Genomic DNA, 13,042 nt, shown 5'->3' on the forward strand with positions numbered 1-13,042 from the left:
ATCATGTGCCAATTTTGAACAAAAAGTGCTAGTTTCCCCCCTAAGGGGGCTGTCAAAAGATAAGTGCTTGGTGCTGGCAGAGGAAAGTCATTGGGACTGTTACCTGCATGGCTGTGATTTGTCTTCTCCATTTTTGGAGGTAGAAGCGCCACACTGTTTAGGCCTGTATGAGCCCTGGGGCTGGGATCTGCCTCTGGAGCGTTTGTATCTGCCTCTTTGTGGCCTGACACTGGAAAGAACCAATTCTTTGTAGGCCAGTTCCTGTTAAATCTGGGTGGCTGTACCTGTAAGAAATCCTTTACTGTTTGCATAGATTTTGCTTTGTCCTCCATTTTCTTCAACACCTCCTCTACTTTAACACCAAATAATGTATCATGCTGTAATGGAACATCTAATAATTTTGCTTTAACAAGATCAGGCAGATTCTGTTCCTTTAACCAAGCATGCCTACTAATGACAGAACCCATAACTGCAGCCCTGCAAGAGGCCTCCAGAGAATCAAAACCACATTGCAATGTATGCTTTCCCACTTGTTCAGTTGCATGCAATAAATCCTGTATTTCCTTATTTTCTGCACAATCAGAATTTGACAACAGTTTCTGTTTTAGCAGTGACATTAAGTATTGCTGATATTTAAGCATATGAAATTGACAATTTAAAGCGCTCTCAGCCAAAGTAGCAGAAGTGTAAACCTTTTTTCCCCCCATTTGTCTAGTGCCCTTGAATCTCTATCAGAGGGGATAGGGGTTTTTTGCAGTAGAAGCCTTGACCCCTTTGGGACCCTGAGAAATAGTTTCTGGGTCAGCAGCAGGGTTTTTATAAAGAAATTTATGTGAATCTGGAACCCTGTAGTATATCTGTCTGGTTTAACAGGGGCAGGAGGTAGAGAGTCAGGAGAAAGTCCAGACTCTGAAAATACATCTACAATGTCTAACACAGGAGGAATAGCCAAAGGCCTGTGCTGAGGGAGTAAAAGAAAATCTCTAAGCCTTTTCTTAGATTCTGAGTAGTCTTGGCTCTCCCAGTGGAAGTGCTCCCTCATGGTATGCAGGGTTTCCCCAAAAGAATAATTCTCAGGCGGTGAGGCTGAAGGGATAGATTCTTCAGCATCAGAATCCTCGTGAGGAGGAAGAGAGTATTCCTGTTCAGAAGAGGAGTCAGAAGAAATGGAAACCTGATCTGAAGATTCATATTCTGCCTCTTGCGTAGGCCTCTTGTCAGGAGGGGGATGGGAACCCCTGATCAAGGTAATTAGGTCTTCGGCCATTTTGAGCATCTGTTTTTTAGGCATGGTAAGTCTGTCCAGGAGAATGCTGTACTTGTTTCTTTGTCTTTAGAACTGCTTTAGTCTTTGCTTTGGAAGCTGAAGTAGGTTTTACCTATAACTGTGTAGGTCTGAAAACATCCTCAGAAGCTGATGCCTGCTCAGCGGCTCCGGACCCATCTGAGGGAATAGTTTCCAAGTGTCCAATACCTTGAGTATCCAGAGGCCTAGCTGGCTCCAAGTGGGAGTCATCAGCGGCCTGTGGCTCTGAGGTAGCGGGCGCCAGGGGCTGCGAATGCACCTCACTGAGAACCGGCGACTGGCTTAACGGAAGCCTTGTCATCGGTTTTAGACCTCAGAAGCCTGTCCTTTTCTTTTTCCCTGCGCTTTTTATAAACTCCGGTCGTCGGCTGTTCCGACGGCATTATATAATTGAATCTTCAGCCAAAGTAAAGAAAGGCAAAATTGTACTGACGCTTAATAGTGCGTTGGTTAAATCTAGCACAAAACCGACAGCTGGGAACGCTGTGATCAGGGCCCTAGGCAAGGAATACAGTAAGAATGAAAATCCTTATGAGGTAGATTCCCCCAAGAAATACAATTGTTAACTTTTTCTGACATCGGACTGGAGCAAGAAAAAAAGTTTCCCCAACGGGGTACTTGGCTTTAATGAAGACTTCGGATCTGAAATTCGTTTTTGAAAATCTCAGGAGTTGGCCGACCGGCACTTGCGAACTGCTTTTGCTTCAGGCACCGCGCGTCAAGAAAGACTGAAGAAAATGGTGTCTGCTGCATCTTTTATACCCCTGGCGCACTGACGTCAGGGAAGAGGCGACAGCAACCGACGCCGGACCTAGACTTTGGAATTCAGGCCGACTGCGGGTAGCCTGCCAGCAGGATAACCCAAGTGTAATGACAGCAACAGTGAAACACGATGAACATCCAGGACTACAACAGTGAATACACTTGATCTACATTTATGTTAAGTGTACACAACTGTACTAAGTTCTTCGTGCATCACTGCTGCAGTCATCACACTTGGGTTGATTCACAAAGTTGAGGAAGGGTGGAGGCAGTCAAGAAGTGTTAGGACTGGCTAGTAGGCCTTGCAAGACTGCTGCAGCAAATCCAGCTCTGGATATAGAAAAGATTGTTAAGTGGTAATGCTTGGTGAAGGTGTGTACAGAACTCCAGGTTGCAGCTTCCAGAATGTCCCTGGTAGGGAACTCCCCCCTAAGAAATGCTGTAGAGGTGGAAGTAGCACTAGCGGAATGTGGTCTGATCCCTGGTGGGGTAGGTTTTCCACGGTGCTTGTAGCAGAAATGGATGCAGTGTGCTAGCCATTTGGAAATAGTTTGCTTTGAAATGGCCTTACCCTCTGCCCCGGTAGCAAAGCTGACTAGCAGCTGGTCAGATTTTCTAAAAGGTTTAGTCCTGTTAAGGTAGAACCTGAGCTGTCTGTGCACATCTAAGGAGTGCAGGATCCTTTCCCCTTTATTTTGAGGGTTGGCAAATGTATGGACTGGTTTAGAGCCACACTGGACACCAACTTAGGCATAAAGGACAGGTCAGTCCTGAGATAAACCCTGTCAGCATGGAAAATTATGAAGGGTTCCACAGCCATTAGTGTCTGTAACTCAGACACTCTTCTTGCTGAAGTTATGGCTAAAAGCAAGGCTGTTTTCCAAGAGAGGAATTTTAACTCAGCTGAAGCTGCAGGTTCAAAAGGGGGAAGCTTGAGCTTTTCCAGTACAAAGTTAAGGTCCTAGGCAGGGATGGGTGCTCTCCTAGGGGGCCTTAAGTTGTTAGCCCCTCTCAGGAACTGTTTTGATGAGAGGGTGAGAAAATAGAGATGGTTCAGTATTATAATGAGCTGAGATGGAAGAGGCATGAATCTTAATGGAGGAGAAGGATAGGCCTCTGTGGAGTAGCTCTGCTAGATAATCTAGGATTAGAGGTAAGGAAGGCAATGCTGTGACCTTCCCTCAAGACTTATTCCAAGAAGAATATCTTTTCCACTTTTCAGCACAGGATTTCCTAGTACTAGGTCTTCTGGCTTCAAAAATAACGTCCAGCGCCAGTTTACTGGGGGTTGGCTGGTGGTGTATTCAAGGGATAAGCCAGGCTGCAATGTTTAGGGATTGCAATTGTGGATGAAAAATCTGTCCCTCCTGCTGAGACAGCAGGGTAGGAGTCTGGTGAAGGTACCAGGGTGGCACTGTTGTCAGACTGCGCAAGAGTGGGTACCAGTGCTGGTGTGGCCAGTCTGGGGCAATAAGAATTGCCCTTGGTCTGTCCTGTTTTATCTCAAGTAGTACTTTTCAGAGGAGGGGCAGAGGGGGAAAGGCATAAATTGAGAGATTTCCCATTGAAAGGATAGGGCATCCACCTTCCAGGCCCCGCAGTGAGGGTTCCTGGTGCAGAATTTGCTCAAATGGTGGTTATCATGGGAGGCAAATAGGTCCACCTCCGGTGCAACCCTCACCTTTGGATCAGAAGGTTGAAGGTGTTGGGCTCCAATTTCTACTCGTGTGGGTCTAGGAGATTTCTGCTCAAGTCATCTGCCAGTGAATTTTGTTTGCCTGGCAGGAACTGAGCTTGTAGATGCACTTGATTGCTCAAGGCTGTGTTCCACAGGGCCATGGCTAACCTGCAGAGTAGGTAAGAATGGGTTCCCCCCTGCTTCTTTATGTACCACATAACTGTGGTGTTGTCTGTTCTAATAAGCAGTTGTCCTGGAAGGATTAGGTATTTGAAGGCTGTCAAAGCATTCTGTACAGCTAGCATCTCTTTTTGATTGATGTGCTGGAGAATTTGGGCTGGGCTCCAGTGGCCCTGAATGCATTTGCCTGCCATGTGAGCCCCCCATGCATAGGCTGATGCATCTGTCAGGGTTTGGGCGGCGAGGGGTTGAGTGAAAAGCAGTCTCTTGTGGTTGCATGCTTCTTCCCACCAAAGGAACTCTGCCCTCAGATAAGGTATGATGACTGTTTCCAGGTCCTGAAAATGCTGGCACCAAAGACTTTTTAAATACCAATGAAGTTTCCTCATATGCAGTCTTGCATATGGAATGAGCAGAATACATGAGGCCATGAACCCTACGGCTTGCAGTATTTTTCTTGCAGATAGCTGGGCTCTGGTGGCCATTTGTTTGAAGTAGTTTGTCAGATGGACCTGTTTTTCTGAAGTGAGAAAAGCCATCTGGGAAGCTGTGTCGAAGCTTGCTCCCAGGAATACAATCCTTTGAGTGGGCACCAGTTGTGATTTCTTTTCGTTGATGATGTACCCCCAATAAAGTGAGAAGGCATTTTACAAATGCCAGGTGCTGAAGTAGCAATTCCGGACTGTCTGCCTGAATCAGGCAGTCGTCCAAGTATGGGAAAATTTTGATATTTCTCTGCCTGCAGTACGCAATGGCTGGTGCCAGGCACTTTGTGAATACTCTGGGTGCCATAGATAAGCCAAAGGGAAGTGCAGAGAACTGAGTGCATAGAGCCTGCCCTGAAGCGTAGATATCTTCTGCACGACTACCTTATGGGGATGTGCAGATGAGCTTCTTTTAAGTCTAGAGTGACTAACCAGGCATCCTTGGCTAGCATAGGGAGAAGCTGTTGCAGGGTAAGCATCTTGAATTTCGGGACCACCAGAAAGGTGTTGAGAGTGGATAGATCCATGATTGGGTGCCAAGAGCCCTCTTTTCTGGGCACCAGGAAAAGTCTGGAGTAGAAACCCTACCCCCCCCCCCTTTGTTCTACTGGAACAGGTTGAACAGCTCTGATATTGACCAGGGAAAGTACTTGCATTTGAGCCTCTGCCCGCTGGTTTGGAGGAAGGTCTGGACACCCGCTTGAGGTTGGCAGTGTATGGAAGTACAATCTGTACCCCTGGGATACAATGTTCAGGACCATCTGTCCCGGGTAATAGACATCCAGGTTTTTGCATGAATGGCAAGTTTTCCTCCTAGGGGCACAAGTAATGGGCAGGGCTGGGAAAGATAACTGAAAAGTCAGTGTGAATTTTTTCCATAAGGGGTCGGCTTACCGCTCCCTGTTTTTGAGTTGGGGGCACTCCATTGTTTAGATCTCTGCATACCCTGAGACTGTAGTCTGAAGTAGCCTGTTTCCCCTGGGCTTGGTCTGAGAAGGCCTGGAAGGGGCTGTAAAGGACCAGCTTTTTGAAGGCCAATGCCTACTGAAGCTAGGTGGTTGCACTTGTAAGAATTCTTTAACAGTTTGCATAGATTTATCTTTTTCTTCCATCTTTTTAAGAACCTCTTCTGCTTTGGTGCCAAATAAACAGTCCTTATTTAAAGGAGCGTCTAGTAATTTGGATTTAACATGATCTGGCAAGGCGTGTTCCTTCAGCCAAGCATGCCTTCTCAGTACAGACCCAGTGACTGCAGGGCCCTGCAAGATGCTTATAGGGCATCAAAGCCACACTGCAAGGTATGCTTACTAACTTGGTTTGTAGAATGCATTAGCTCTTGTAAATCTTTATTTTCTGCAAAATCGGGTAGTAACACCATTTTTTGTTTAATTAGTTCCATAATATGCTGCTGGTACTTCAACATGTGAAACTGGCAATTCAATGCCCTTATGGCAAGAGTTGCAGAGGTATATACCTTCTTACCCCATCTGTCTAAAGCTCTCGAATTGCTGTCTGCAGGGGTAAGATGTTGGACTGTAGTAGCCTTAACACATTTAGGTCCCTGGGAAATGGTCTCTGGATCTGCAGTAGGATTCTTGAAGAGACATTTGGGGGAATTAGGTACTCTCTGTAGTACCTGCCACATTTCCTAGGGGCCAGGGCTAAAGTATCTGGAGTAAGACTGGATTTCATAAAATCATCATCTACAACATCCAGGACAGGGGGTATTAGTTAGAGGCCTGTGCTGAGGCAACTCTAAAAATTCTCTGAGTCTCTTTTAGGACCGAGGGTAGTCCTGGCATTCCCAGCGGAAATGCTCTCAAAGTATACAAGGTTTCACCAAAAGAAAAATCCTCTGGAGGGGAGGCAGAGGAAATGGACTCCTCTGCATATTAATCCTCATAGGTTGATAAGGGCATGTCCTGATAATCAGAAGGGTCAGTCATCGGAGTCCTGGTCTGTAGAATCAGAACGAAACGCTGTCTCTTAGCAGGGGAAGGCCGACTTCCCCTAATTAGGGTAATAAGGTATTCAGCCATTCTAAGCATTTGTTTTTGTGGCACGGGAGCATGCACTTTGGTCAATGTTTTTCTAGGCGTAGTGCGTACTCTGGGCCTCAAAAACTCGGTAGCTTTAGCTAAAAACAAAGTTGTTGGTTTAATTTGAACATCGGTAGGTCAGAATACACCCTCAGAAGCCAGTGCCTGCACAGCGGCTCTGGACCCGTCCGCAGGTTCCATAGTCGAAGAAGCATCTCGAGACATACCGGACTCCGAATGGGTCTCAGCAGAGGCCTGCGAATCTGTAAAGGCAGGGCATCAGGGGCTGCAAAGGCACGTCACTGAGTACCGGCGGACTGGCGACTAGCTTAGTGGAAGCGTCATCGGCAGTTTTGGACCTACATGTTCTGTCTATCTTTACGTTCTTTCAGAAGATCGGTAGTCAGAAGGTTTATCGAAGCCATTTCGAAATACGGAGAATGAGAGCAAAAGAATTTAGCAAGAAAGCCCGACGAATGGTTTGGGCGTTAAACAAGGCACAAAACTGACAGCGAGGGAAGTCGTGGTCTGGGCCTAAACAGGTGACGCAGTAAGAATGAAAATCTCTGTAAGCTATTTGCTTTCCACAGGCAAGAAAATTGTTAACTTTTTCTGACATCGGTTAGAGCAAGAAAAAAGGATCCCCAACGGGGTACTTAGCTTTAGAAGACTTCAGGATTACAAACTCGAATTTCAGATAGCAGTCGACTGGCACTTGCAAACTTCTTCTGCTTCGGGCTCCTCCTTGGCAAGAGAGACTGATGTAATGGCATCGTCTGCCTGTTTTATACCCCTGGCAACCTGACATCATGGAAGAAGTGACAGCATCCGACGCAGAAATCCTAAAACTCTGGTATTCGGACCGAATGAGGGCTACCTGCAGGCAGATGACCCAAGTCTGATGACTGCAACAATGAAACACGAAGAACATCTAGGTAAAACTGGACTGAAATTACATTTCATAGGAGCATGTGCATTTAACTGAAAGCTTTGAGACACAGATATCTATTTCAAATCACACACCCCTAACTTAGTCGTTAAAAACAGAGGAATTTAATGAATAAGAATTTAATATTTCAGTGTTGTCAAGGAAGGATAGAAATTTCTTCAGAATGGATATCTAGTGAGGAGGACAGCATGAAAATGGGGCTTTAAAAAATAGTGTAAAAATAAAAGAAAAAGATGTGGGAAAGAAGCAACTGGAATTATTTAGAGGGCTGACAAATGTTAAAGTATTGCAGAATAAGGCCTCAATCACATTTGTGAAATACAACTTTGCAAGAAAAAGTAGCTAAGAAAAAATGGCTTTTTGTTGACTAAGCATATACCCCACTTTATATTATTAATGCTTAGGACAACACTAAAAGGAAGAAAATTAAGTAAAACTATTTTTGTTCTTAACAGTATTGGTGTAAAACATTTCATGATATAAACTGCATATTATACAGTAAAGTGGTTTTGTGTAGTATGTAGTCAAGGGTATTTAAAATGTGGGGGTGGGGTTAGGGGAAGTCTTTTTAGTGATAAAGATGTTAACATCTTTTATAAATTATTTATTAGTGTTATGTGATAAATATGTAAGTGTGAACAATCAGAGGAAGTTGGAAAAGATTAGGGAGAGAGACTGGAAAAGCAACTTACAAGAGAACAATGGGAGAACATATGTATGGCTCCCAAGTATGCAACAAAATCCAAAAGATTTAAGACCTTTGCTAGGAAGTGTTTGCACATGTACTTTTATACCCCCCAAGCAGACTTCAAAGAATTCTTCCTCAACTAGACAGCAAATACTGGAGGTGTGATGAGGAAAAAAGACATAACTGAGAAGACATTTTCTGGGAGTGTAATGAGTTGTCAGATTAAAAAAAAACCCTAGAGAGGACTCTGTCAGAAATATTGAGTGCGCAAATGGCTATAACTAAGGAAATTATTCTTCTGAGCAGGAACACAGGTTCTAAATTCCCTAGATGTAGTAAGGCCTTATTAAGTTTAATTCTGTTGGCTGTCAAAAAGCAATTAACAGAAAATGATCAAAGTCTAAACCAACTGTATCTGAAGTGCTGAATACTGTAAAAGATATAAAGGATCTGGAAGAAAGATCTTTAGAAAAGTGAAGGAGCAAACTACATAGAAATAAATGGAAATTGTGGGAACAATTTGTGTAGAATAATGATCAGGAGGAGGTGGTGTGAGGTTTAATGGAAGGCAGGAATTTAACAAGTTATGTAATCTTGAACCAATGACAGTTACAAAGAAAAGTTATGTACTATACAATGAATGTAAATGGAAAAACAATGATTTTTTTTCTGTTAATGTAGGTTGGTCTATGTGATAATTTAATAAAGGTCCTCCTCTTATTACATCCACCAGTCATGCAGTCTGCCAATCAAAATAATATCCTGCATTAATTTGTCTCTTGCTTACTAGAATAAAAAGCTAACTTGACCTTGCAGTATCCCGTCACTCAGACAGATACCACCATCCTCACTTACTTCTAATACTTCACTAAATACCTGTGGGGGTCTTATCAGTAGAGTGGTCACAGAACTGCAAAATTACACAAAGGGAAATTAAAAACTCACTGTTAGCTACAAGAAATGCAGCTACTTTTTGAATCCTTTTAACTGTTGGAATTTTGAAGGTGGGGTGAAATTCCCCTGCAGTCAGGAGAGAGAAGCAGCATGCAATTTAAGGATTATATGAACTATGATAGAAGAAATTAACTGAACAAAATGCATAATGGCACACTCACATTCTCCACCTTACGGTTGGGAAGTAAGATAAGAAAAAAGAAAATAATGTAATATTATAAAAAATTAGAGAAGGAGCCTCTAACAGCACACAGAAGGCTTTCAGACATTCACTTTTTTACATGGCAGATTACTTCTAGTACAGAACACTGTATAGGAGCAGCAAACAATATGCATTAAATTTTTAAAAATTACCTCTTTTCTTCTTTTAAAAGTTTACGCAATTTTTCAACACTCGTTTCCATTTTTTTCTCTTTTGATTTTTCATCTTTTGCTTCTTCTTTCTCTTTCTTTTCAAGAGATTTCTTTATTGCATCCCATCAGTGAATGACATCCACAGTAGCAACATGCATTTTACAATACACAAACAGATGTTCATGCAGTTACACAAAAAAATTGCATTTATGAATGCAAAAGATGTAGAGTGAAGGAAGACACAGGCCATTGTAAGCGTGAAAGAGTATTAGTGTTGCAGGTAGGTAGCAGGCAGAGTAGAGTAACATCATTCATAAGGTAGTTCAAGTTCAAAAACATGAATGAAAAAGTTTGAGGAAAAACATTACAAGGAGTTGGGATGTAGAAATACCATAAAAATGCAGGGTATTCATAACCATGATTCAAATATTGCAAAAAGGGATTTAAGAAAAAAATGTCAAGAAAATACATCATGCAGGCAATTTAGAAAATGATTTCAAATCATTTAAATGTTTATACAGTAAATCAGGCCAACAGCATTGCAAATTCCGTCAAATGTTAATAAGCATCAATTTTCAAAAGTTGAACAATTGCATTTGCCCCGAAGAATAATAAAATGAAATGCAATTTGTTACCATGATTTCCCGTTTTCAACATACAAACCACATTTTACGGTATTACATTTCAGTTTGTTTGCAGTCGTTGCATCAAATCACGGTTCCATTTTGGTAGCAGTTGTAGTATGTACGAGGTTGCAGTAGTGGTTCAGAATATTCCCAGCAGCAAATGCCCAGTATGGGAAAAACGTACACAAAGACACATCATCAGTATTACAGGAGTAACGTTGCATAATATAATCCTCTAAATCTGGACACAAATGATTTACACCAAAATTAAACACAAGCATTTTTTACAACATTCTGCTGCACATGCAGTAGGTAGTAAATGGGAAAAATACACTGCTTGCTTGTATGCAGTGTTGTGCAAAAGCAATACTTCATTAAAACCTACTTCACCCCCAACTGAAAACAATACAAAGTCTTAAGGCATTTTATGAAAACCCTCCCCAAGACTTAGATAACATAATCCTCATTACTTTAAAGGAAAGTGCCAAAACACACTAAGTGGGCCATGGCAACAAACCTTAACTGGATAAATTTTCAAATGTTACATCTGGTACCACAAACAAATGTTTAAACATTTAGTCAGCCTAAAAGCACAAGAGAAAAAGCAGCTACCATCTGCAATGCCAGTGATGCGGATTCAATTAGTATCTCAATGGGCTGGGGTGAGTGATCAAGCAGCTGTGTCACTTGAAGATCCCCCTGGCACAGACTGTGGGCAGTTAACAGGGAGGCACATGATTACTGGATAACAGATGTTCCAGTGATCAGTTAACAAATGGAACCAACAAAATGCACACTGATGCCTTGCATACCAAGCCTGGAGATTTCAGAAATAAGAGCTAAAATCATGCTGTCTGTACATGTGATAGTTTCAGTTCCCAGCTCATCCAACACTTAGACAGCCTCCCCAAAATAAGACAGTATATAAGGATAAACAAAGAAGTAGGAAAATAATTCTCAAACTGTTTGGAAGTCTAGAACTCGAGTACCAGAGGGGTAGCTAGAAAAATAGTAAGAAATATTCAAGATGGAAATAAAAAACATGCACAGGGTTTAAATACAAATGAAAAGTATTTGCTATTACAAAAGGCAACAAAACAAAATCCTTGACATTCTGAAAGAGACATCCTATATAATGTCTAAATCACATGCAAAGACAGTGTGCTAAATAAAATAAGCTGTTGGTTAACTTAATATTCATTAAAACCTCCCTTCAAAGTAACACATTACAGCATTACAAAATTCATCTAATTAACATATGTTAGCACAACTGTAATGAACTGGATGGGACACGTTTCCCTGATCTGACATCAGTTTAGTCTCCTAAAAGTACAGTTTTGTGCCTACCATAAATGTAGATGTTAGAGTGCTAATACAGCTGCAGTCATAACAGATGGGTTTTCCTGCCGTCAGGCGGTCCTCGGTCGGCCGAATTCCAAAGTCTAGGTCCGGCGTCAGTTGTCGTCGCTTCTTCCCTGACGTCAGTGTGACAGGGGTATCAAAGATCCAGCTGACGCCATTTTCTTCAGTTTTTCTTGCCCCAGATGTCAGGTGCCCCCAGAAGGAAGGTAAAACATAAATTTATGTAATAAAGCAAATGCAATATAATCAAAAAACAGTAGTTGCAAGCAAATACACCATAAAAGAATACCCCAATGAGGTTGTATGTGGAGGTGTTGGCCATTAGGAATGTCCCAAGAGAGGAAGGAGGGAGGGAAACCTGGACTGCAGCTGTATTAGCACTCGAACATCTACATTTATGGTAGGTACAAAGCTGTACTATGTTCATCGTGCATACAGCTGCAGTCATAACAGATGGGTAGAATCCCAAAGCTAATAAAGGGGTGGTAGGCACTAAGTGGAACTAGGAGGTGCCAGGATGCCCTGCAAGACTGCAGTGGCAAGGAGTATAATGGTAGGTGATAGTGCTTGGAGAAAGTATGTACAGAACTCCAAGTGGCTGCTTCCAAAATGTCTTTGGTAGGAAGAACCGCCCTGAGGAAAGCTGCAGAGGTAGCTGTGGCCCTTGTGGAGTGAGATCTGATGCCTGTAGGTACAGTTTTACCATGAATAGAGTAACAAGAGCGTATGCAGTGGGCTATCCATTTTGAGATTGTCTGTTTGGAAATAGGCTTCCCTTGAGCTCCTGTAGCATAGGACACAAAGAGTTGCTCTGATTTTCTGAAAGGCTTTGTTCTGTCCAAATAATAATGGAGCTGTCTGTGAATGTCCAAGGAATGTAGTAACCTCTCCCCTTTGTTTTGTGGATTAGGGTAAAAGGTAGGTAAGTGGATAGCCTGATTCAAGGCTACCCTGGATACTACCTTTGGCATAAATGAAGGATTGGTTCGTAAGGAAACTCTGTCCTGATGAAAGGCTGCACAGCCATGAGGGCTTGTAGTTCCGAAACCCTGCATGCTGAGGTGATAGCTAGAAGGAAGGCTGTTTTCCATGACAAATATTGCAGATCTGTTGAAGCAGCTGGCTCAAAAGGAGGCAGGGTTAGTTTTTCGAGAATGAAATTGAGGTGCCAAGCAGGTAACTGGTTGCTTCCTTGGGGGTTTTATATTCTTAGCCCCTCTGAGGAACTGTCTTAAGAGAGGGTGAGAGAATAAAGGAGGATCAGTGTTGTACTCTGCAGAAATGGCTGAGGCATGGATTTTGATAGAGGAGAATGAAAGTCCACTGCTTAACAGCTCGGCTAGGTACTGTAGTATTTGAGGTAATTTCAGTATTCCAGGATTCTGACCCTTTTTCTGATTCCAGGCACAAAACAGTTTCCATTTTGCGGAGTAGGCTTTTCTAGTAGAAGGTCTCCTAGCCTCCAAAATGACATCCTGCACCTCCTTGGAGAGTAGGGTCTGCTGTGAGTTTAAGGAATGCTCCATGCGGCTAGAATGAGTGTTTTGACTGTGAAGAGTTTTGAAGTTGTGCTGAGTCAGTAGAAGAGGCATTAGAGGCAGGATCCATGGTGGTGAATGCGTCAGGCTCCTCAGAAGTGGGTACCAGTGTTGTCTTGGC

The 13,042-nt window shown here is 42.8% G+C and overlaps 1 protein-coding gene across 1 annotated transcript in view; it reads right to left on the reverse strand.

Annotated features, from left to right (window-relative positions):
• The window catches only part of TTC14 (tetratricopeptide repeat domain 14), a 1,552,254-nt gene that overhangs the window by 37,008 nt on the left and 1,502,204 nt on the right, over positions 1-13,042 (reverse strand). The window contains exon 11 of the mRNA XM_044070762.1: positions 9,396-9,505. Within this exon, the coding sequence (XP_043926697.1) occupies positions 9,396-9,505 (110 nt within the window). The remainder of the gene's footprint in view (positions 1-9,395; positions 9,506-13,042) is intronic.

This window comes from Protopterus annectens, chromosome 4.part1 (genome assembly GCF_019279795.1).
Source record: "Protopterus annectens isolate FY-2018-M chromosome 4.part1, PAN1.0, whole genome shotgun sequence".
NCBI lineage: Eukaryota > Metazoa > Chordata > Ceratodontiformes > Protopteridae > Protopterus > Protopterus annectens.